The sequence below is a fragment of the Phyllobates terribilis genome, unplaced genomic scaffold, assembly GCF_046119375.1.
Source record: "Phyllobates terribilis strain yellow unplaced genomic scaffold, ASM4611937v1 Scaffold_10__3_contigs__length_209671492, whole genome shotgun sequence".
NCBI lineage: Eukaryota > Metazoa > Chordata > Amphibia > Anura > Dendrobatidae > Phyllobates > Phyllobates terribilis.
In genome coordinates, this window is record NW_027362770.1 from 207,554,002 (window position 1) to 207,579,061 (window position 25,060).

Sequence of the window (25,060 nt, forward strand, 5' to 3'; positions counted from 1 at the left end):
ACCTGGGACTGGGGAAGGTAATTACTGTACAGGAGAAGAAGATAGTGTAGATAGTGACCTGGGACTGGGGGACGTAATTACTGTACAGGGGGAGAAGATAGTGTAGATAGTGACCTGGGACTGGGGGAGGTAATTACTGTACAAGAGGAGAAGATAGTGTAGATAGTGACCTGGGACTGGGAGAGGTAATTACTGTACAGGAGAAGATAGTGTAGATAGTGACCTGGGACTGGGGGAGGTAATTACTGTACAGGAGGAGGAGATAGTGTAGATAGTGACCTGGGACTGGGGAGGTAATTACTGTACAGGAGGAGAAGATAGTGTAGATGGTGACCTGGAACTGGGGGAGGTAATTACTGTAGAGGAGGAGAAGATAGTGGAGATGGTGACCTGGGACTGGAGGAGGAAATTACTGTACAGGAGAAGATAGTGTAGATGGTGACCTGGGACTGGGGAAGGTAATTACTGTACAGGAGGAGAAGATAGTGGAGATGGTGACCTGGGACTGGGGAAGGAAATTACTGTACAGGAGAAGATAGTGTAGATGGTGACCTGGGACTGGTGGAGGTAATTACTGTACAGGAGAAGAAGATAGTGTACATAGTGACCTGGGACTGGGGAACGTAATTACTGTACAGGAGAAGATAGTGTAGATGGTGACCTGGGACTGGGGAAGGTAATTACTGTACAGGAGAAGAAGATAGTGTAGATAGTGACCTGGGACTGGGGGAGGTAATTACTGTACAGGGGGAGAAGATAGTGTAGATAGTGACATGGGACTGGGGGAGGTAATTACTGTACAAGAGGAGAAGATAGTGTAGATAGTGACCTGGGACTGGGAGAGGTAATTACTGTACAGGAGAAGCTAGTGTAGATAGTGACCTGGGACTGGGGGAGGTAATTACTGTACAGGAGGAGGAGATAGTGTAGATAGTGACCTGGGACTGGGGAGGTAATTACTGTACAGGAGGAGAAGATAGTGTAGATGGTGACCTGGGACTGGGGGAGGTAATTACTGTACAGGAGGAGAAGATAGTGTAGATAGTGACCTGGGACTGGGGAGGTAATTACTGTACAGGAGGAGAAGATAGTGTAGATAGTGACCTGGGACTGGGGAGGTAATTACTGTACAGGAGAAGATAGTGTAGATGGTGACCTGGGACTGCAAAACAGCATCCTCCAGTGGTAGGGAGTGGAAATGTAGCAGTTATCAAGGTGAACATTAGCAGCTACTAGTGGTCATTCTGCAGAAAGATAAACAGGAGTCCTGACATTACTCCCCCCTTTCTACAGCAGCCTCTGGACGACACTTGACTTGGTTTATCTTTGTGTTGTTGGTGAAACTCTTTAAGCAGTCGGAGATCATCGTCATTTTGTACAGGTTCCCAGGAATTATCTTCAGTGCCGTACCCTTGCCATTTTATTAAGTACTGCAACCTGTTTCTGACAATTCTGGAGTCCAGGATCCTCTGAACCGTGTAATGTTCTTGACCATCCATTTCATTAGGATCAGGAGGAGGAAGACGATGCCCTCGAAAAGGATTTGGAACCAAAGGCTTTAGTAAGGCGACATGAACCATTGGATGTATCTTTATTTTCCTGGGAAGTTGAAGATGAAAAGTTACTGAGCTAACTTTTCCAATGATTTTGAATGAACTAATAAATGTTTGGCCCAGTTTTGGTGAAGGTATATGGAATTTTAATTTCTTGGTGGAAAGCCATCCTTCATCACCCACTTGGAAGCTTGGAGAAGGTCTGCGATATTTATCCGCTGCTTCCTTATCCCCTGCGCATGTTGAAGGGATTGTTTTCTGTCGGTGACAGCAGGGATAGGCATGTTTCTGGGAAAATTAGGAAGGATACTTGGATGGTAACCCAAACTTGCAAAGAATGGTGTTTCCTTGGTCAAAACATTTTGAGAATTGCTGTATGAAAATTCTGTCATAGGAAGCCAATCAATCCTGAAGATGGCAGATGTAGCATTGGTTTGATCAGTGCGTTCTGACCATTACACTAGGGATGAAATGCAGAAAACAAGCTGACCTCATCCAATGCTGCACAAATATTCTTCCCACGATCAGGGACGACTTCATCTGTGACTCTATGAAAATGAAAGACATTCTGAATTACAAGATCGGTAGTCTCCTTAGAGTGCAAACCAGTGTAGGGGACAAAATGTGCTGCTTTGGTGAGTCCATCAACCACGACTAGTATGGAAGTTTTCCTCTTTTATACTGGAGTTCCACAATAAACTCCCTCTCGCACCAAGGACGAAATGGAGTTTTCAGAGGCTGCAATAATCCCATTGGTGATCAGCGGGGAGTTTTATACACTGCACAGGTGCTACAGGGAGATACATACTGTTTAACATCCTTTTTTCAATTGGGCCAACGAGACAGAAATTCTTGTGTTTTTTTAATTCCTTTGTGCCCTGCTAACTTGGAGTCATGGATTAGTTTTAATACCTTTACTCTCACTGTTCCTGGAACATAGATGCAATGATTTTTAATACTTATTTCAAGGGATAGACACTTGGCAGACCTGATAAATTCAAGGTTGCGATGCTCTGTTAGAACAACAATTTGTGGAGCTGTTCCTTCTACATGATTTCTTCATTCTTCAAAAGCGGCAATTATAGGTAGGAGCTCTTTGTTCCTCACATCATATTTCCTTTCTGACGCAGTCAAACTTCTGGAGAAATAAGCACAAGGTTCTAGCAAATGTTTTGTTCCTGTTCTTTGTGATAAAAAGGCCCCTACTGCGCTGTCTGAAGCATCCACTTCTACAAGAAAGGCATGTTCAGGATTGGGATGAATTAGTATAGGAGCTGTGGTGAAGAAAAGAAAAAAGCATCTTGTGCTTCAGGAGACCAAACAAACGATATGCCTTTCTTTGTTAATTCGGTGATTGGTGCAATTATACCTGAAACATTTTAGATAATTGTCTGTAAAAATTGGCAAAGCCCACAAATCGTTGGACTTCTTTCACGTTTTTTGGCCTTGGCAACTCAGTGATAGCTTGACTTTTGCTAGAGTCCATTTGCAATCCTTGAGTAGAGATTATATAGCCCAAGAACTGGATCTCTGTTTGATGGAACTCACATTTTTCTAGCTTAATATAAAGATGGTGGGTTCTTAGATGCTCTAGCACAGTTTTCACATGATTCTGATGCTCTTCTGCAGAATTAGAAAAGATTAGTATATCATCCAGATAAATGACTACAAATTGATCAAGCAAGTCTCTGAAAATGTCAATAACGAAACGCTGAAACGCTGCAAGAGCATTGCACAGTCAAAAAAACATGACTAAGTACTTATAGTGTCCATATTGTGATCTGAATGCCGCTTTCCATTCATCACCTGGTGTAACAAGAACCAAGTTGTATGCCCCTCGAAGATCCAGTTTTATGAACAGTTTTGCATGACGAACTCTTTCCAGTAATTCAAGGATCAAAGGCAGAGGGGAACGATTCTTTACAGTCATTTTATTCAATTCTCTATAGTCAACGCAGAGTCTCAAGGAACCATCTTTCTCTTTAACAAAAAATATAAACGCACCTGCTGGTGGTGAGGATGGATGAATGAACCCTTTAGCTAAATTTTTGTCCATGTATTCCTCGAGTATTTTTAATTCCTGCTCTGCCAGTGGGTAAATGCTTATAACAGGTATCATGTGGCCGATAAGGAGTAAGTGTTTTGGCATTTTTCATGTCACATCAGTAAATTCCTTATATACAGATGGTAGATCAGAAGATTGTTCAGGATCCTCTACAACTTCTTCATTTGGTGAAGCCTGTGGGGAGTGAACAGTAGATGGAAAAGACACTTTGGTTTCTCAATTGATTCTGGGATTTTGGAGTCTGTAGCCATGGCAATCCCAGGATTATTGGAAAATGTGGAGATGAGATTAGCAAGAAGGATAAGACCTCATGGTGACTAGATTCCTTAACTGTCTACAAAGGTTCGGTCTCTTCATTCACTAGTCTTGAGCTTAGTGGGGATCCATCAATAGTTTCCATAATTATAATAGATGAAAATCGATTTTGAATTTTTACCCCGTGTTCTTTGGCAAAAGAGATGTCCAGCAAATTTCCTTTTGCTCCTGAATCAACCATGGCAGAGGTGGAAATCCACTGAGAATCAATTTGAAACTTGATAGAAATGAAGCAATGAGAGTGGAGTCCTTGGTTTTTTTTAACCCCTTCATGATCTTGCGATTTTTGTTTTTTGCTTCCTTTTTTCCCAGAGCCATAACTTTTTTTTATTTTCCGCCCCCATAGCTGTGTGAGGGCTTGTTTTTTGCGGGGCGAGTTGTACTTTTCAATGACACCATTTATTTTACCATATAATTTACTGGAAAACGGAATAAAATTCCAAGTGCGGTGAAGTTGCAAAAAAAAGTGCAACTCCACAATTGTTTTTTGTTTTTACCATGCTCGCTAAATGCTAAAACTGACCTGCCATTATGACTCTCCGGGTCAGTACAAGTTCGCAGATCCCAAACATCTATAGATGCTTTTATATTTAAATGGTGAAAAAAATCTAAAGTTTCTAAAACTAAATCGGGCCATTTTCCAAGACCCATAGTGTCTCCATTTTTGGGATCTAGGCCGGTTGAGGGCTTATTTTTTTGTGCGCTGAGCTGACGTTTTTATTGATACAATATTGGGGTAGATACGATGTTTTGATCGCCACTTATTGCAATGTTGCCGTGACAAAAAAAATTGTAATTCTAGCATTTTTTTTCATTTACTGATTGGATTAATTTAGTTTATATTTTGATAGAGTGGACATTTCTGAAATCAGCGATACCAAAAGTGTATTTTTTATTTTTCAATTCATTATTCAACTTTTATAGATTTTTTTATTTTTTCTTTAGCTTTTTTTTTTTTTTTTTTTACTTTTTACTTGCTTCAAGTTAAGAGACTTGAAGCTGCGATTGTCCGATCACTCGTGCTACACTTAGCAGGACTACAGCCCCGCTATGTGTAGCAGAAACGATCATCTATGAACGCCGGGAGATCTGCAATGAGAAGCACAGGGGGATCCTAGCTGTCATGCCAGCTCATCGGCGACCCGTGGTCATGTGACAGAGGCGCTGATGGATCGCGATTCCACCCGCGGTTGTTAGAGGCACATTGTCATGTGCTGGAAAAGATGCGGGCTCCGGCGCTGAGGGGCGTAGACTACTTTGGATGTACCTACACGTTCAAGGTTGTAAAGGGGTTAGTGTTGGGTGCAACAGAAGAGATTGAATGGATGACGGCATTCACTGGAGGCGCTAGTTCAGACAAGACTGATTCTTCGTTGGAACAGTTGGGATCCGCTGCCACTGTTTTACGTAGTCGAGAAGGACAATTCAGAGCAGGTAGGAACAGTCTGGGTAAGAAAGTTCAGGAGCTGGAGACCGGAACTAGAGACACAATACTTAAGCAATGAGTGAGAGATCCATGTGGCTTTAAGTAGGCCCAAACAGGAAACAAGATAGCGATTCCACCCGCGGCTGTTAGAGGCACATTGTCATGTGCTGGAAAAGATGCGGGCTCCGGCGCTGAGGGGCGTAGACTACTTTAGATGTACCTATACGTTCAAGGTTGTAAAGGGGTTAATGTTGGGTGCAACAGAAGAGATTGAATGGATGACAGCATTCACTGGAGGAGCCGGTTCAGACAAGGCTGATTCTTCGTTGGAACAGTTGGGATCCACTGCCACTGTTTTACGTAGTCGAGAAGGACAATTGATGAGAAAGTGGTCGGTCGTGCCACAATAAAAACACCGATTTTCCCGAAGCCTGCGTTGTTTTCTCTCTGCGCTTTCACGTTTTAACCGGCTGTCGACCGGCATGGATTCAGCTTCAGATACGTGAGGACTCTTTACCTCAAAGTCTCTGGACCGGTGGGTGAAGCGGGTGGATAACGGATACTGTCACGGGACCAGTGTGAATTCCACTTTTCCAATCTTCTCTCTGATAATCGGGTGTCTATATGAATACAATGGTGAATGAAGTCATCAAGATTTGTGGGAGCATCGGCCCGGGCTAGCTCATCTCTGAGTGCGCTGGAGAGTCTATCGTCTGAATTCTGGGGTGTACTCTGCCGCAGAGCGTCTACCCTGACGTAGCACCATCAGTATAGGTGAAGCTGCTGCACATCGATTAGGGTCAGACATCTGGCTCATGGCTGCCAGGAAAGCCTCCAGATCATTAAGTTGATCAGTTTCAATAAGGGGGCTGGCCCAAGCCAATGCTTTATGTGTCAGCAGCATGATAATACAGAATACCTTTGATCTGTCAGTATGGAAGTGAGCAGGGTGAGCACCAAAGCACAATCTGCACTGGTTGATGAATCCACGAAATTTGCCCCGGTCTCCACCAAACCTGAAAGGTGGCAGTGGAAGGGTGGAGGGGCCGGAGCAATACGTGGATTTTGTAACTGAAGGATCTGTTCAGACTGCCGTGCAATCTTATTTCTTAGATCTTGCACAATATTCTGTAGATCCTGTGTAGCTTGTCCAAAAATTTGAACACTGAGTTGTCTGAGTTTCATATGCCGTGTATTTTGTTTTTAGGGTACCTGCATAGATGTTGGTAAGCAAACAGTTCATCTTAGTTACACGCACTTCCAGTTTTCCTCCCTCTGTGGATTCCATGATGAAGGCTTGAGTATCCTGTTATGATATTGCTGAAGCAAGGCGGGAATCCAGTGGCCTGAGGAGCACGAGCAGGAACAGCAAGCAGTAGTGGAAGTCCTTGGAGGTAGCAATAGGAGTTGTGGGAAACAATTCAGAGCGGGTAGGAACAGTCTGGGTAAGACAGTTCAGGAGCTGGAGACCGGAACTAGAGACACAATACTCAAGCAATGAGTGAGAGATCCATGTGGCTTTAAGTAGGCCCAAACAGGAAACAAGATGGCTTCCACAGATTCAGAATCGCCATGTTAGTAAAGGGCACTTGCAGAACACAACAGCAGCCTCCAGTGGTAGGGAGTGGAAATGCAGTACAGTTATCAAGGTGAACAATAGTAGCCACTAGTGGTCAGAAGGACAACAAGTCCTGAAAACAAGAGGGAGGAGACGAGGGAATAATACAAGAGGGAAAGGAAGAGGAAATAATACAAGAGGGAGGAGATGAGGAAATAATACAAGAGGGAGGAGAAGAGGAAATAATACAAGAGGGCTATGTGGGGGCTATGTGGGTGCCAAATATGCTGTCCGGAGGGCTGTCAAAAACTGCCAAAGTCCTACATCTGGGCAAGAAAAATGAAAAAAGCATATACAGAATGGGAAGAATAGGGCAACAGCACGTGTGAAAAAGACTTAGGTATACTAATAGATCACATCCGGCACTCATACAGTTGCAGAAAAAAATCAGATTTATTAGTAAAGCAATCCAAAAACTGTGACGTTTCAGTCTAAAGGACCTTCTTCAGACAGATTGCATAAGGTTCACTGCATGTAACAATACTGTGGGGAATAGGGGTTCAATGCCCATAGGACTGAGCGCAAATCCTATGGGCATTGACCCCCTATTCATCACAGCATTGTTACATGCAGTGAACCTTATGCAATCTGCCTGAAGAAGGTCCTTTAGACCGAAACGTCACAGTTTTTGGATTGCTTTTCTAATAAATCTGATTTTTTTTCTGCAACTGTATGAGTGTCAGATTTTTTATTCATATAATATATAAAGGGCCATGTGGGGGCCATCATATTGTGTGTGGGGGACTATGGGGGCCATCATACTGTGAGAGTGGAAAGTACTGTGGAGGAATTAACTGTGGGGGTATCTTACTGTGCTTGGGGGGCTCATTTGTTAACATCATGTGTGGAAACACTAAGCGGCTTCAATTGGGGAAAAATAAGCACTGCAAAATTGTGGGATATACTCAGTGACCCCTCTGAATAATAATATTTTTTCTTTTTTGGGGGGGAGCAGGGGGCTTACAATTAGCTTATGCTATATGGCCTCATGATTTCTGTGTGTGCCTCTGGTGATGGGCTACTGACTTCAGGCCTAATTATTTTGCACAACGCTCCACCATGGGGGTCTTCTGATCCCTGGCCTGATGATACCCTCACAACCTTCCTCCATGGTGGGTTCAGGATCTCAGGCCTGCCAATCCTCACATGACCCTGCTCCGCCAGGGGCACCTGACCTCAGAATCACTGTTTCTTGCACAATCGTACACCATGATGGGTCTGAGACCTCAGGCCTGACAATGTATGTACAACCCTCCTCTATGGTGTGGTCCTGACCTCAAGCCTGCTGATATCTGAACGACCCTCCTTGGTGGTTGACTCCTGACTTTAGGCCTTTGTATTCCTAAATGACCCACTCCATTGTTGGTCATCCTAATCCCAGACCTGCCAATCCCTGCACAACCCTCCACCATGGGGGTCTTCTAACCCCAGGTCTGCAGATGCCCACACAACCTTCCTCCATTGTGGGCTTCTGTCTCCAGGCCTGATGATACCAGCACCACCCTTCTCTGTGGTTGCCTTGTAATCCCATGCTTGTGGATATCCTCCTGACCCTCCCCTGTGGTGGGCTCCTGTATACAGGGGGTGTAGGATGGGGGCACGTCACCTCCTCACAGTACAGCTTCTCCAGTTGCTGTCTCTCCTTCTGCTTCTGACAAGTTTGGGATTTTACAGACACAATGAATTCTTTGCTGCTCCCCGGGAATGACATCCACGTAACCAGCGCGGCGGTAGAGTTGAGGGCGTTCACCGTCACATTCACGGCTCGCTCCGTCAGTTCTTCAAACCACTTCCCTTCAGGACCTAATTCATGAAGAAATCTTTAGGAAAAAAATCCCCAAAAAATAAAAAATACAGCAGAAGTACTGACGATCCCGCTACACCGCGGGCACAATGATTAGACAATGTGTATTTTCGCTGATTATTTTTATTATTGAACAACTACAGTGTCATGGGTCAATCTAAAAGGTTAATAAACCTGAATATGTAAGAAAGTAAAAGTGCGGTTTTGTCTTAGTTGCCTAATAATTCTGCACAGAGATATTCCATACATTTTCCATCCACTTGCTTCTTTGTTAGCGTTCACACTCATCTGCGTTTATAAAATCAGTCCGATGTTGTTCCGGGAAAGTTGGGCGAGTGTCGTGCGAGAGGAACACGATTTTTACCAAAAAGCATCAGTATGCCATCCGTATGCAATGCGTCTTTAACATTAGCTTTTACATATAGTAATCCTCTGTCATTTAAGGATAGCTTTCTAAGTAAAGAAGCTTAAATAGTAAGAAATATGTGAGCAATCTTATAATCAGTGCTTTGTAGCTTACTGTACATGTATTTAAGCCATAAATAAATAATTTAAAGAAAAAAATGGCGTTTGCTTCCCATATTTTTGTTAACCAGCTGAGGGAAAGCGGACAGCTGGGGGCTGATGTTTATAGTCTGGGAAGAGGGTAATAAACATGGATCTTCCCAGGCTAATAATATCAGCTCACAGCTGTGTATTTACCCTTTCCTGGTTATTAATACGGGTGGAGCCCACAGAAGTTATGACGCCGTGAGCGCTGAAGTCACTAAGGTGGCCGGAGTTCATTGGCTATGAACTCCGCTCACCTTATTGACGTCACCACTCGGCACAGATGCTGCGCTCGCATATGTAGCTCAGTGTCTCCTTGATGCCAGGCGGAACGGTCGCATCATGCCACCATTCAGCAATGCATCCAGATGTAGCTGAGTTGGGTTCGTCGCGGGACATATGCATTATTGGCGAACAGGTGAGGAATATGGCTTTTTATTATTTTTAATTTTACATTAATAAGTGGGTAAAGAGGGTGGTGAGTGATTTTTTTCCAATAAAGGACTTTACTCTGTCTGTGTCTTTATTACTTTTGGCTATGGGGCTAGTAATAAGGGTGTCTTATAGACACCTCTCCATTACTAACCCCTGGGCTTGATGTCAGCAGCCATAAAACAGCTGACATCAACCCATCAACTATTACCCTACTGGCCACCGCACCAGGGGAAGTGGGAAGAGCGGAGGCTAAGCACCAGAATTGGCACATCTGATGGATGTGCCATTTCTGGGGTGGTTGAGGGCTGATTGTCTTAGTCTGGGAGGGGGCCAATATCCATGGCCCCTTCCTAGCCTATTAATATCAGTCTGCAGTTGTCTGCCTAGCCTTTGTTGGTTATTAAAAATAGGAAGGACCCAAAGTCATTTTTTGTGTGGGGTCCACCCTTATTAATAACCAGTAAAGGCTAAATAGACAGCTGTGAGCTGATATTAATAGCCTGGGCGAGCATCAATGCCGGGATTGAACTCCTATGCTTGTGACCAGAAAGAGAGCACAGACACCCTATTTAAAAATGAAACAAACCTCCTGATGTGGCCATCTAAACACTGGGTGAAACGCGTCGAGGTGGACATTAGAGGGTAGCGGTGTGTGGGATTATAGCTTGATACTATCCCACACCCCTGATAACTGCTGAATAATGAATTGAGGGCAGAGAGTCTGGAATCCTAAAAGACCACTGTGTGTATATGGAGGCAGCTGATAGATTTGGCTTCATATAGTAAGAGAAAGTCTGGATTAAGAGTGGTTAATCGAGCAGTCTGCTCAAAGTACCGTGCAACACAGAGTGGTGTGAAGGAATAGTAGGCTTTAAGGGTAAAGTGCAATCATAAGATACTGTATAGAATATCAATAAATAATAGTTATCAAAGTAACTAATGACCTGGTGTAGCGCAATTAGCTGAATATCATTGTACATTAAAGGGATATACCCACTAATAGTTTTGTATGGTCAAATAAGCATGTTAGCTTAGTATCTTGGTCTGACGGATTATTCGATCAGACCTGATAAGACTGCAAAAAGTACGATGGATATCAATGTATATTTTACAGAAAATGAATAAAAGTTGTATTTTAATGGAGCAAGTCCACCTCAGTCCGTGAATTTTTGATATTAATAGCCTGAGAAGATCCATGTTTATTACCCTCTTCCCAGGCTATAAACAGCAGCCCACAGCTGTCTGCTTTCCCTCAGCTGGTTAAGAATAATGTAGGGGACCCCACGCCATTATTTCTTTTATTCTATTTATATCTATTCTATTCTGACGGTTGTGACTGTATTCAGCTGATGAAATTTCGGGTTTCCTATGAGATGGGTGGGTAAAAATCACAAGGCACATGCATGGTCCGTATGCTGTGCGATTTTTTTATCGTACCCATTGAGTTGACCCACCCATTGCCGAGTCTCGTCCGATTTACGCGACCACTCACAGCATGCTGGGATTTTTTTTCGCAGTCCAATCAGAGCTGAGAAAAAAAATTGCAGATGAACGTAGAATCATTGATGAATATTAGTCAGAATGCAATCTGATTTTTTATCTGACTGCACTCGTCCATTGTAAACGCAGATGAGTATGAGCCCTTACAGTGAGAATAAGTAACAAACTGCTCAAAATGGACAAAAAACATTTCTGACGTTTCCACAAAATATATCAGTGACCAATATAGTAATATGGGCTCCATTCTTTTCATTAAGAGTCATAAGCTCCATCCATGAAGCTTGTCAGCTAAGTAACCTGTTGACAATCAAATTTTTGGGCATCACCAGCCTCCCATACACAGTTCAGAAAGGCGACTGTTCTCCTTCACAGGAAATCTCCATGTAAGAAGGGCCACAAGTTCTCACTAGGGTTTAGGTCTGGTGAGGACGTGGCCGAGTCATTATTCTCCATCTTTAAGGCCTTTCCTGGCCAAGAGCAGTGTAGGTGTTATAATAAATTAATATAACCCACGAAAGTCAAACCCTCCAAACTCAGCCTGAGTACTAACCCCATGTCTCCTAAATCCACAGCTTATCCCAGTGTTGCATAACCCATAGCCTTACACAATGTCACCTAACCATAATTCATAGGTTAACCCAGAACGGCCTAACCAAATGCCTCCTAACCCACAGCCTAAACTATAACCTAAACCAATGTTCCCTAACACATAGCCTTACACAATGCCACCTAACCATAATCCATAGGTTAACCCAGAAAGGCCTAACCAAATGCCTCCTAACCCACAGCCTAAACTATAACCTAAACCAATATTCCCTAACACATAGCCTTACACAATGCCACCTAACCATAATCCATAGGTTAACCCAGAAAGGCCTAACCAAATGCTTTCTAACCCACAGCCTAAACTATAACCTAAACCAATATTCCCTAACACATAGCCTTACACAATGCCACCTAACCATAATCCATAGGTTAACCCAGAAAGGCCTAACCAAATGCCTCCTAACCCACAGCCTAAACTATAACCTAAACCAATATTCCCTAACACATAGCCTTACACAATGCCACCTAACCATAATCCATAGGTTAACCCAGAACAGCCTAACCAAATGCATCCTAACCCACAGCCTAAACTATAACCTAAACCAATGTTCCTGAATACATAGCCTTACACAATGCCACCTAACCATAATCCATAGGTTAACACAATACCTCCTAATCCCCAGCCTAACCCAATCCCACCTAAACCCTAACCCCAGGCATCCTATGCCATAAGATAAACCAATGCTTCCTAACCTTTTTCCATCATCATCAAAGCCCATGACTCCTCCCCACATAACCCAATATCTAACCCTAAACCTATGCACCCTAATCTGCAAATAAACCCAAATTCCACAATTCTTTTCATCCCAACAGCTCCTTATCCAATCTCAGCTAAAGCAACACATTCACTTCTAACCCTTGTCAAATAACTAATGTTTCAGGAAACAATGCGAAAATCTGTCTTGCCGAATCCACACCCCGATCCAGAACCTCCCTTCACTGTATTACTAGCCCTCTAGTTCTTATCCAAGGTCTTCCATACTCAATGCAATTACTTAGTAAACCTTCATGATGATTTCTATATGAACCAAGAGGTGAACATGCAGTAATTGGACAAAGAAGATCACTTACTGATATAAAAACTCACAGCTGTAGAGTCATCACTCTCTCGAGCAAGACAGGACCCAGATGAGCTGAAGGACTTTATCGTTAGCTTGTATTTCCCAGCTTCCTTCAGCACTGTTATAAACTCATGAGTGTCCTCACTGACTGTCGAAACTTCTGTCATGTTTTCTAGATTAGGGAGAGCAGAAATAGTTGTAAATATGCCAGCCATAAAAGGCTCATAGTACTAACACATCATCAATGTACCAGCCATAAAAGGCTCATAGTACTAACATATCACTAATGTACCAGTCATAAAAGGCCCATAGTACTATCAGATCATCAATGTACCAGCCACAAAAGGCCCATAGTACTAACATATCACTAATGTACCAGCCATAAAAGGCTCATAGTACTAACACATCATAAATGTACCAGCCATAAAAGGCTCATAGTACTAACATATCACTAATGTACCAGTCATAAAAGGCCCATAGTACTAACACATCATCAATGTACCAGCCACAAAAGGCTCATAGTACTAACATATCACTAATGTACCAGTCATAAAAGGCCCATAGTACTAACACATCATCAATGTACCAGCCACAAAAGGCCCATAGTACTAACACATCATCAATGTACCAGCCATAAAAGGCTCATAGTACTAACATATCACTAATGTACCAGTCATAAAAGGCCCATAGTACTAACACATCATCAATGTACCAGCCACAAAAGGCCCATAGTACTAACACATCATCAATGTACCAGCCACAAAAGGCCCATAGTACTAACACATCATCAATGTACCAGCCATAAAGGGACCATAGTACTAACACATCATCAATGCACCAGCCATAAAGGGACCATAGTACTAACAGATCACCAATGTACCAGCCATAAAAGGCTCATAGTACTAACAGATCACCAATGTACCAGCCATAAAAGGCCCATAGTACTAACACATCATCAATGTACCAGCCATAAAGGGACCATAGTACTAACAGATCACCAATGTACCAGCCATAAAGGGACCATAGTACTAACACATCATCAATGCACCAGCCATAAAGGGACCATAGTACTAACAGATCACCAATGTACCAGCCATAAAAGGCTCATAGTACTAACACATTATCAATATGCCAGCCATAAAAGGCCCATAGTACTAACACATCATCAATGTACCAGCCATAAAGGGACCATAGTACTAACATATCACCAATGTACCAGCCATAAAAGGCTCATAGTACTAACATATCACCAATGTACCAGCCATAAAAGGCCCATAGTACTAACAGATCACCAATGTACCAGCCATTAAGGGACCATAGTACTTACTAGTGATGAGCGAGTATGTTTTGTTAACCCTTTCGCCGAGTATGCTCGGGCGAGCACCGAGTAGTTACAGCTGCTCGGTGATATGTTTGAATCACTCCCGTGTGCATGATTTGCGACTGTTTGACAACTTTAATACATGTGAGGAATGTCTATATCTTACACATTCCTCACATGTATTAAAGTTGTCAAACAGTTGCAAATCATGCACATGGGAGTGATTCAAACAACACCGAGCAGCTGTAACTACTTGGTGCTCGGCCCGAGCATACTCGGCGAAAGGGTTAACAAAACATGCTCGCTCATCACTAGTACTAACATATCACCAATGTATCAGCCATAAAGGGACCATAGTACTAACAGATCACCAATGTACCAGCCATAAAGGGATCATAGTACTAACATATCACCAATGTACCAGCCATAAGAGGCCCATAGTACTAACAGATCACCAATGTACCAGCCATAAAAGGTCCATACTAGTAACAGATCACCAATGTACCAACCATAAAGGGCCCATAGTAGTAACAGATCACCAATGTACCAGCCATAAAGGGCCCATAGTAGTAACAGATCACCAATGTACGAGCCATAAAAGGCCCATAGTAGTAACAGATCACCAATGTACTAGCCATAAAGGGCCCATAGTAGTAACAGATCACCAATGTACTAGCCATAAAGGGCCCATAGTAGTAACAGATCACCAATGTACTAGCCATAAAAGGCCCATAGTAGTAACAGATCAACAATGTACCAGCCATAAAATACCAATAGTACTAACAGATCACCAATGTATCAGCCATAAAGGGCCCATAGTACTAACAGATCATCAATGTACCAGCCATAAAAGGTCCATAGTACTAACAGATCACCAATGTACGAGCCATAAGAGGCCCATAGTACTAACAGATCAACAATGTACCAGCCATAAAAGGTCCATAGTAGTAACAGATCACCAATGCACCAGCCATAAAGGGCCCATAGTAGTAACATATCACCAATGTACCAGCCATAAAGGGCCCATAGTAGTAACAGATCACCAATGTAGCAGCCATAAAGGGCCCATAGTAGTAACAGATCACCAATGTACCAGCCACAAAGGGCCCATAGTAGTAACAGATCACCAATGTACCAGCCATAAAGGGCCCATAGTAGTAACAGATCACCAATGTAGCAGCCATAAAGGGCCCATAGTAGTAACAGATCACCAATGTAGCAGCCATAAAGGGCCCATAGTAATAACAGATCACCAATGTAGCAGCCATAAAGGGCCCATAGTAGTAACAGATCACCAATGTACCAGCCACAAAGGGCCCATAGTAGTAACAGATCACCAAAGTAGCAGCCATAAAGGGCCCATAGTAGTAACAGATCACCAATGTAGCAGCCATAAAGGGCCCATAGTAGTAACAGATCACCAATGTACCAGCCACAAAGGGCCCATAGTAGTAACAGATCACCAATGTACCAGCCATAAAGGGCCCATAGTAGTAACAGATCACCAATGTACCAGCCATAAAGGGCCCATAGTAGTAACAGATCATCAATGTACCAGCCATAAAGGGCCCATAGTAGTAACAGATCATCAATGTACCAGCCAAGAACATTATTCTATGAATGGGATTCTCGGTGTGCAAGATCAGGGCACATACTTCATTGGTGTCATCTGTGCAGCAGCACAATGGCCCAAGAAGTAAACTTCTCCACTTCAACCTTTCAAAGCAGCAAGCTGCATCTGTGCCCAACATTAATAGAGGTGCTTTATGATGAGCTATTGGACTGTAAATGCCCATATGCTATGGGGCACAGGGGCCCTCTTCTGTGTGTTCTGCCATGGTAAAGATATTGGTTTGGATTGCATGGATTTTTTTCTATATCAAAGCATGCTTCATACCGTCCCTCTGGATGTAGATATTGAAACCATCAAAGGCAGTCGGTGGCTTTGGAGGAAACCAACTGATGACAAGTCTGAATCTGGGAAGGGTCATGGGCCACAAGGCATCTTCAGATGAAGAAATCATTAGGGTCTGGTTGTCATAGTTGGGTGCTATCTCGTTTACGAAGCCCTCATTGTCTGCTGTCACATTTTCATTCTCCCACCAATATGGTGTTGATGTGGTCACAAGGTCTGATACTTTATAGTCACTCCAGTTATGGGATGGACTGACTGCTGAGCTCTCAAACTGGTCCTCCAGCATCTCGACTTTCTCCGTGATGGGATAAAATCCAGAATATTCGGATCGAGGGGCACCTGTCATCGGCTCCACCGTGTTGGTCTGGTTTAGTAGTATAACTTGTATGGAGATGTTTCTTGGTGGAAAAGGAGCTAAAGACAAAAGAAAAAAAGTTCAGGTTTCTTCTTTAGCTCCATGGCCCGTGGTGTGTAACATAGAATCATAGAATCATAGAATGGTAGAGTTGGAAGGGACCTCCTGGGTCATCTGGTCCAACCCCCTGCTCAAAGCAGGATTCACTAGATCATCTCAGACAGATGTCTGTCCAGCCTCTGTTTGAAGACGTCCATTGAAGGGGAACTCACCACCTCTCGTGGCAGCCTGTTCCACTCATTAATCACCCTAACTGTCAAAAAGTTTTTTCTAATATCTAATCTGTGTCTCCTCCCATTTAGTTTCATCCCATTGCTTCTAGTCTAGTCTTAACGTTTGGCCCAATAGTCTCTGTTGTATAACAGTCAACCCCATAACCTGCGGTGTATCACATCTGGCCCCGGTGTATAACATCCAACCCCATAGCCTGTGGTGTATCACATCTGGCATTGTGGCCCCCGGTGTATAAAGCCCAGCCGCATGGCTCCTGAATGTATAACGTCCAGCCCAATACTGAATGATGTAGAACATCTGGCGTCATGTCCTTCACAGAAAGTTCCCCAATATTGTTAGTCCCATCTCCCATTTCCCACGAATAGGAGTGCTCAATAGTCTTACCGGCTTTCTATCTGCACTGTATACTCACCTACTGAATGCACATACAGTGCTGGCCAAAAGTATTGGCACCCCTGCAATTCTGTCAGATAATACTCAGTTTCTTCCTGAAAATGATTGCAATCACAAATTCTTTGGTCTTATTCTCTTCATTTAATTTGTCTTCAATGAAAAAAACACAAAAAGAATTGTCCTAAAGCCAAATTGGATATAATTCCACACCAAACCTAAAAAAGGGGGTGGACAAAAGTATTGGCACCCTTTGAAAAATCATGTGATGCTTCTCTAATTTGTGTAATTAACAGCACCTGTAACTTACCTGTGGCACCTAACAGGTGTTGGCAATAACTAAATCACACTTGCAGCCAGTTAACATGGATTAAAGTTGACTCAACCTCTGTCCTGTGTCCTTGTGTGTACCACATTGAGCATGGAGAAAAGAAAGAAGACCAAAGAACTGTCTGAGGACTTGAGAAACCAAATTGTGAGGAAGCATGAGCAATCTCAAGGCTACAAGTCCATCTCCAAAGACCTGAATGTTCCTGTGTCTTCCGTGCGCAGTGTCATCAAGAAGTGTAAAGCCCATGGCACTGTGGCTAACCTCCCTAGATGTGGACGGAAAAGAAAAATTGACGAGAGATTTCAACGCAAGATTGTGCAGATGGTGGATAAAGAACCTCGACTAACATCCAAACAAGTTCAAGCTGCCCTGCAGTCCGAGGGCACAACAGTGTCACCCCGTACTATCCGTCGGCGTCTGAATCAAAACGGACTGTATGGTAGGATACCCAGGAAGACCCCACTTCTTACCCCGAGACATAAAAAAGCCAGGCTGGAGTTTGCCAAAACTTACCTGAGAAAGCCTAAAACGTTTTGGAAGAATGTTCTCTGGTCAGATGAGACAAAAGTAGAGCTTTTTGGGAAAAAGCATCAACATAGAGTGTACAGGAAAAAAAAAGAGGCATTCAAAGAAAAGAACACGGTCCCTACAGTCAAACACGGCGGAGGTTCCCTGATGTTTTGGGGTTGCTTTACTGCCTCTGGCACTGGACTGCTTGACCGTGTGCATGGCATTATGAAGTCTGAAGACTACCAACAAATTTTGCAGCATAATGTAGGGCCCAGTGTGAGAAAGCTGGGTCTCCCTCAGAGGTCATCAGTCTTCCAGCAGGACAATGACCCAAAACACACTTCCAAAAGCACTATAAAATGGTTTGAGAGAAAGCACTGGAGACTTCTAAGGTGGCCAGCAATGAGTCCAGACCTAAATCCCATAGAACACCTGTGGAGAGATCTCAAAATGGCAGTTTGGAGAAGGCACCCTTCAAATATCAGGGACCTGGAGCAGTTTGCCAAAGAAGAATGGTCTACAATTCCAGCAGAGCATTGGAAGAAACTCATTGATGGTTACCGGAAGCGGTTGTTCCCAGTTATTTTGGCTAAAGGTTGTGCAACCAAGTATTAGGCTGAGGGTGCCAATACTTTTGTCCGGCCCATTTTTGGAGTTTTGTGTGAAATGATCAATGATTTGATTTTTGCTTCATTCTCTTTTGTGTTTTTTCCTTGCAAGCAAATTAAATGAAGATAATAAGACCAAAGAATTTGTGATTGCAAGAAACGGAGTATTATCTGACAGAATTGCAGGGGTGCCAATACTTTTGGCCAGCACTGTATATACATATATACTTCCACAAAGCTGGAGAGATGAAGAAGACTCCGATCCCACAGCTGAGTGCAGAGGACTGGGAGGAGGCCCTAGAATCTCCATTACAGGTCTCTCCCACAGCAAATAACAAAATGACAGAACTTTTGTTTCTACACAAATCTTATTTACCCCCCTCAACGACAGATACCACCATTGTATGTTATCTGGTGTTGACCATTGGCACATGGCGGTTATGTCGGAGGCCACAGGATAAAAAGGTCTGTCTCAGACAGACTTGGTACAAGCCACTCCATCTAGCAGATTCCAGACCTTCACCCTTTAACCACTGTTCAGGGATCTGGTGTTACAATGGGGTCCTCTGGAATGCTTCCATGGTAGGGCTGCCATCCGAAAGAGCGAACCAGAGGCAGGATGGGCGTCAAGCGAGGTCAAAACCAAGAAGTCACAACAGGGACAAAATGAGAAGGCAAACGGGTGGTCGAAATACAAGTCAAGGTCAGACAACAGGATATAAAGGATAGCACTCAGGAGCTAAGTATTTGATTGACCTGGTCTAGGTGACCTAATAATTGGCGACCACAGACTGTCTGCAGGGGTTTATATAAAAGGAGTCGCCCATCGCTTCCAGCAGAGCGCTGATTACATACCAGCTCACTGCAGCAAAACACAGGTGGACAGAAAGGGACAACTAGTCTCAGCAATCGAAGAGCTAAACTGCCACACGCTGCCGACGTCCCGCAGTGACCGCAGTAACGTAACCCGGATAAGACAGTACCCCAGCATTCTAGGAGGGGCCTTTGGACCCTTAAGACAATGTTTTTCAGGGAAAGATTGATGAAACCACCTAAGGTGTTTGCATTATTAGTACAGTAATGGCCGAAAGTGTTGACACCCTCAAAATTGTCCCAGAAAATGAAGTATTTCTCACAGAACATTATTGCAATTACATTTGACTTGTTATACACATATTTATTTCCTCTTCATATATCGGAACAACACAAAAAAACAAAAAAAGCAAATTGGACATAATTACACACAAAACCCCAAAAATGGTCCGGACAAAATTGTTCGCACCTTTGTAAAATTGTGGATAAACAACTTTGTTTCCAGCATGTGATGCTCGTTCACACTCACCAGTGGCAAGTAACAGGTGTGAGCAATATGAAAATCACACCTGAAGCCAGATAATAAGGGGAGAGGTAGCCTCAATCTTTGCATTGTGTGTCTGTGTGTGCCACACTAAGCATGGAGAACAGAAAGAGGAGAAGAGAACTGTCTGAGGACTTGGGAACCAAAATTGTTGAACAATATCAATAATCTCAAGGTTACAAGTTCATCTCCAGAGATCTTGCGGTTCCTTTGTCCATGGTGCGCAACATAATCAAGAAGTTTACAACCCAAGGCGTTGTAGCTAATCTCCCTGGATGTGGACAGCAGAGAAAAAGTGATGAAAGGTTGCAATGCAGGATAGTCTGAATGGTGGATAAGCAGCCCCAATAAAGTTTCAAAAAAATTCAAACTGTCCTGCAGGCTCAGGGAGCATCAGTGTCAGTGCCAACTATCCATACACATGAAATGAAAAGCTATGCCAGGAGATCCCAGAGGACCCCACTGCTGACACAGACATAAAAAAGTTAGACTGTAGGTTGCCAAAATGTGAGTAAGACAAAATTTTTCTGGGAAAGAGTCTTGTGGACAAATGAGACCTGGCTAGAGGTTTTTTGTAAAGCACATCATTGTACTGTTTACTGAAAACGGAATGAGGCCTACATAGAGAAGAACACATTACCTAAAGTCAAATATGGTGGAGGCTCAAATATGTTTTGGGGTTGTTTTGCTGCCTCTGGCAGCTTACTGGGCTGTTTGCTGTCATTTTGATAAAATCACCTGCTGACAGATTTCCTTTAATTTGTCCATGAATTTACTGGGCTTAGGGGTGTCCAATTTGGAGTCCGAAAAGGAACCAGGTGATACCCAAGTTGCAGAAAAATGGAGAAGTCTTACGAGATTCTCAATATTATGGCAAATTTGGCCAAAGGCCAAAGACATTGTTTGAGTGCCCGGTTGGCACATTCAGTCTGATCATTCATCTCTGGGTGGTCGGCAGATGAGAAGGACAATTCTACATTGATCTTGGTATAAAATGCCCTCCAGAATGTTGAAACAAATTGAGTCCGCCAGTCAGAAATGATATGATCTGGAGAATCCTGTGTAAACACACAATGTGTTCCATGAATCATTTACTTAAGGTTTGAGTATTAGGTGACCCAGACAGTGGGATGAAATGACACGTTTTACTGAACCTGTCCACCACCACCCACATAGCAGCTTTCTGTCAGAGAATGCAAGGTCAGTAATGAAGTCCATGGAGATCAGGGGCCTCGAAGAGAAGTTTAACAAGTCCTGCAGGACGGGCTCCAGGTTCTTTAGCTCAGGCACCGATTTCAGAAGCAATTACATATTCCTTACATTCTCGAACAATGGTTGACCACCAAAAATTCATGGTTAGCTGTTGTCTAGTTCCAGTCTCCAGCTCCTCAACTGTCTTACCCAGACTGTTCCCATTCCTCTCCAGATCTCCTATTGCAACCTCCAAGGCCTTCTACCACTGCTTGGTGTTCCCTGCTCGTGCACTGATGTATACAGTGATAATATAGTGTATATAGTGTAACATAGGGCTCTGTGGTGTATACGGTAAATACATTTATGCAAACAGTAATAATACAGTGGATCAGTGACCATCTTATAAGGAACGCTTGCCACTCACCCGTCCTGTGCTGCTGTGGCGGGTGCCCCACTCCACTGCTTTCCACTAAGGTGCTTTTGTTAAAGGAGGCTTCCGATACGAGCTGGAGGGTGAGGTCACGGTAACAGGTCCCCGGCAGCCAGTGATTGAACACAGTCCTGCCCTTGAAGAAATCTGTGAATTATACAAATTGTTAATGTAAAGTAAAGATTTCTGTTGTCTCCATGTAGGATGGAAAGAGAAGGTTCTGGAGCCCTAAATCCATGACATGAAGACCCCGTGCTCAGTAGAACAGATTGGCCAATGGTGGTCATCAGTTCACTAAATGCAGAGTCCTGATCCTAGTACTTTAATTTATTAAGCGGCCCTTGGTGAAGTGGAAGCGTTCTTTGGTTGGAGCAGAAAACAAGAGATGACAGCATCTGTCAGAAGAACCAGGGTGGATGGCAGCCGCCTGACAGCCACTTATTCCTAGTCCCTTCATTTAGCATTTGATCAGTTGACATGTTCATGGAAGAGTCGAGGGAGACAGAAATGTAAAGCCGCCTCTTATGCAATGGTTATAGAGGAGTCAGTGGAGATATCCTCCTGGAGCCGCCTCTTATGCAATGGTTATAGAGGAGTCAGTGGAGATATCCTCCTGGAGCCGCCTCTTATGTAATGGTTATGGAGGAGTCAGTGGAGATATCCTCCTGGAGCCACCTCTTATGTAATGGTTATAGAGGAGACGAGGGAGATATCCTCCTGGAGCCGCCTCTTATGTAATGGTTATAGAGGAGTCAGTGGAGATATCCTCCTGGAGCCACCTCTTATGTAATGGTTATAGAGGAGTCAGTGGAGATATCCTCCTGGAGCCACCTCTTATGTAATGGTTATAGAGGAGACGAGGGAGATATCCTCCTGGAGCCGCCTCTTATGTAATGGTTATGGAGGAGTCAGTGGAGATATCCTCCTGGAGCCACCTCTTATGTAATGGTTATGGAGGAGTCAGTGGAGATATCCTCCTGGAGCCGCCTCTTATGTAATGGTTATAGAGGAGTCAGTGGAGATATCCTCCTGGAACCGTCTCTTATGTAATGGTTATAGAGGAGTCAGTGGAGATATCCTCCTGGAGCCGCCTCTTATGTAATGGTTATAGAGGAGACGAGGGAGATATCCTCCTGGAACCGTCTCTTATGTAATGGTTATGGAGGAGTCAGTGGAGATATCCTCCTGGAACCGTCTCTTATGTAATGGTTATAGAGGAGTCAGTGGAGATATCCTCCTGGAGCCACCTCTTATGTAATGGTTATGGAGGAGTCAGTGGAGATATCCTCCTGGAGCCACCTCTTATGTAATGGTTATGGAGGAGTCAGTGGAGATATCCTCCTGGAGCCACCTCTTATGTAATGGTTATAGAGGAGTCAGTGGAGATATCCTCCTGGAGCCGCCTCTTATGTAATGGTTATAGAGGAGTCAGTGGAGATATCCTCCTGGAACCGTCTCTTATGTAATGGTTATAGAGGAGTCAGTGGAGATATCCTCCTGGAGCCACCTCTTATGTAATGGTTATAGAGGAGTCAGTGGAGATATCCTCCTGGAGCCGCCTCTTATGTAATGGTTATAGAGGAGTCAGTGGAGATATCCTCCTGGAGCCACCTCTTATGTAATGGTTATAGAGGAGTCAGTGGAGATATCCTCCTGGAGCCACCTCTTATGTAATGGTTATGGAGGAGTCAGTGGAGATATCCTCCTGGAACCGTCTCTTATGTAATGGTTATAGAGGAGACGAGGGAGATATCCTCCTGGAGCCACCTCTTATGTAATGGTTATGGAGGAGTCAGTGGAGATATCCTCCTGGAGCCACCTCTTATGTAATGGTTATAGAGGAGTCAGTGGAGATATCCTCCTGGAGCCGCCTCTTATGTAATGGTTATAGAGGAGTCAGTGGAGATATCCTCCTGGAGCCACCTCTTATGTAATGGTTATGGAGGAGTCAGTGGAGATATCCTCCTGGAACCGTCTCTTATGTAATGGTTATAGAGGAGACGAGGGAGATATCCTCCTGGAGCCACCTCTTATGTAATGGTTATGGAGGAGTCAGTGGAGATATCCTCCTGGAGCCACCTCTTATGTAATGGTTATAGAGGAGTCAGTGGAGATATCCTCCTGGAGCCGCCTCTTATGTAATGGTTATAGAGGAGTCAGTGGAGATATCCTCCTGGAACCGTCTCTTATGTAATGGTTATAGAGGAGTCAGTGGAGATATCCTCCTGGAGCCACCTCTTATGTAATGGTTATAGAGGAGTCAGTGGAGATATCCTCCTGGAGCCGCCTCTTATGTAATGGTTATAGAGGAGTCAGTGGAGATATCCTCCTGGAGCCACCTCTTATGTAATGGTTATAGAGGAGTCAGTGGAGATATCCTCCTGGAGCCACCTCTTATGTAATGGTTATAGAGGAGACGAGGGAGATATCCTCCTGGAGCCGCCTCTTATGTAATGGTTATGGAGGAGTCAGTGGAGATATCCTCCTGGAGCCACCTCTTATGTAATGGTTATGGAGGAGTCAGTGGAGATATCCTCCTGGAGCCGCCTCTTATGTAATGGTTATAGAGGAGTCAGTGGAGATATCCTCCTGGAGCCGCCTCTTATGTAATGGTTATAGAGGAGTCAGTGGAGATATCCTCCTGGAGCCGCCTCTTATGTAATGGTTATAGAGGAGACGAGGGAGATATCCTCCTGGAACCGTCTCTTATGTAATGGTTATGGAGGAGTCAGTGGAGATATCCTCCTGGAGCCGCCTCTTATGTAATGGTTATGGAGGAGTCAGTGGAGATATCCTCCTGGAGCCGCCTCTTATGTAATGGTTATGGAGGAGTCAGTGGAGATATCCTCCTGGAACCGTCTCTTATGTAATGGTTATGGAGGAGTCAGTGGAGATATCCTCCTGGAGCCACCTCTTATGTAATGGTTATAGAGGAGTCAGTGGAGATATCCTCCTGGAGCCACCTCTTATGTAATGGTTATAGAGGAGTCAGTGGAGATATCCTCCTGGAGCCACCTCTTATGTAATGGTTATAGAGGAGTCAGTGGAGATATCCTCCTGGAGCCACCTCTTATGTAATGGTTATGGAGGAGTCAGTGGAGATATCCTCCTGGAGCCACCTCTTATGTAATGGTTATAGAGGAGTCAGTGGAGATATCCTCCTGGAGCCACCTCTTATGTAATGGTTATAGAGGAGTCAGTGGAGATATCCTCCTGGAGCCACCTCTTATGTAATGGTTATAGAGGAGTCAGTGGAGATATCCTCCTGGAGCCACCTCTTATGTAATGGTTATGGAGGAGTCAGTGGAGATATCCTCCTGGAGCCACCTCTTATGTAATGGTTATGGAGGAGTCAGTGGAGATATCCTCCTGGAGCCGCCTCTTATGTAATGGTTATAGAGGAGTCAATGGAGATATCCTCCT

General features: G+C 43.8%; 1 protein-coding gene across 2 annotated transcripts in view; it reads right to left on the minus strand.

The window, feature by feature from the left end:
- The window catches only part of PTPRO (protein tyrosine phosphatase receptor type O), a 621,455-nt gene that overhangs the window by 369,895 nt on the left and 226,500 nt on the right, over positions 1-25,060 (minus strand). For both annotated transcript variants that reach the window (XM_073650602.1, XM_073650601.1), the window contains exons 4-7: positions 21,632-21,784; positions 16,151-16,582; positions 12,943-13,104; positions 8,584-8,780 (exon numbers count right to left, since the gene is read on the minus strand). In XM_073650602.1, coding sequence (XP_073506703.1) covers positions 8,584-8,780; positions 12,943-13,104; positions 16,151-16,582; positions 21,632-21,784 — 944 coding nt within the window. The remainder of the gene's footprint in view (positions 1-8,583; positions 8,781-12,942; positions 13,105-16,150; positions 16,583-21,631; positions 21,785-25,060) is intronic.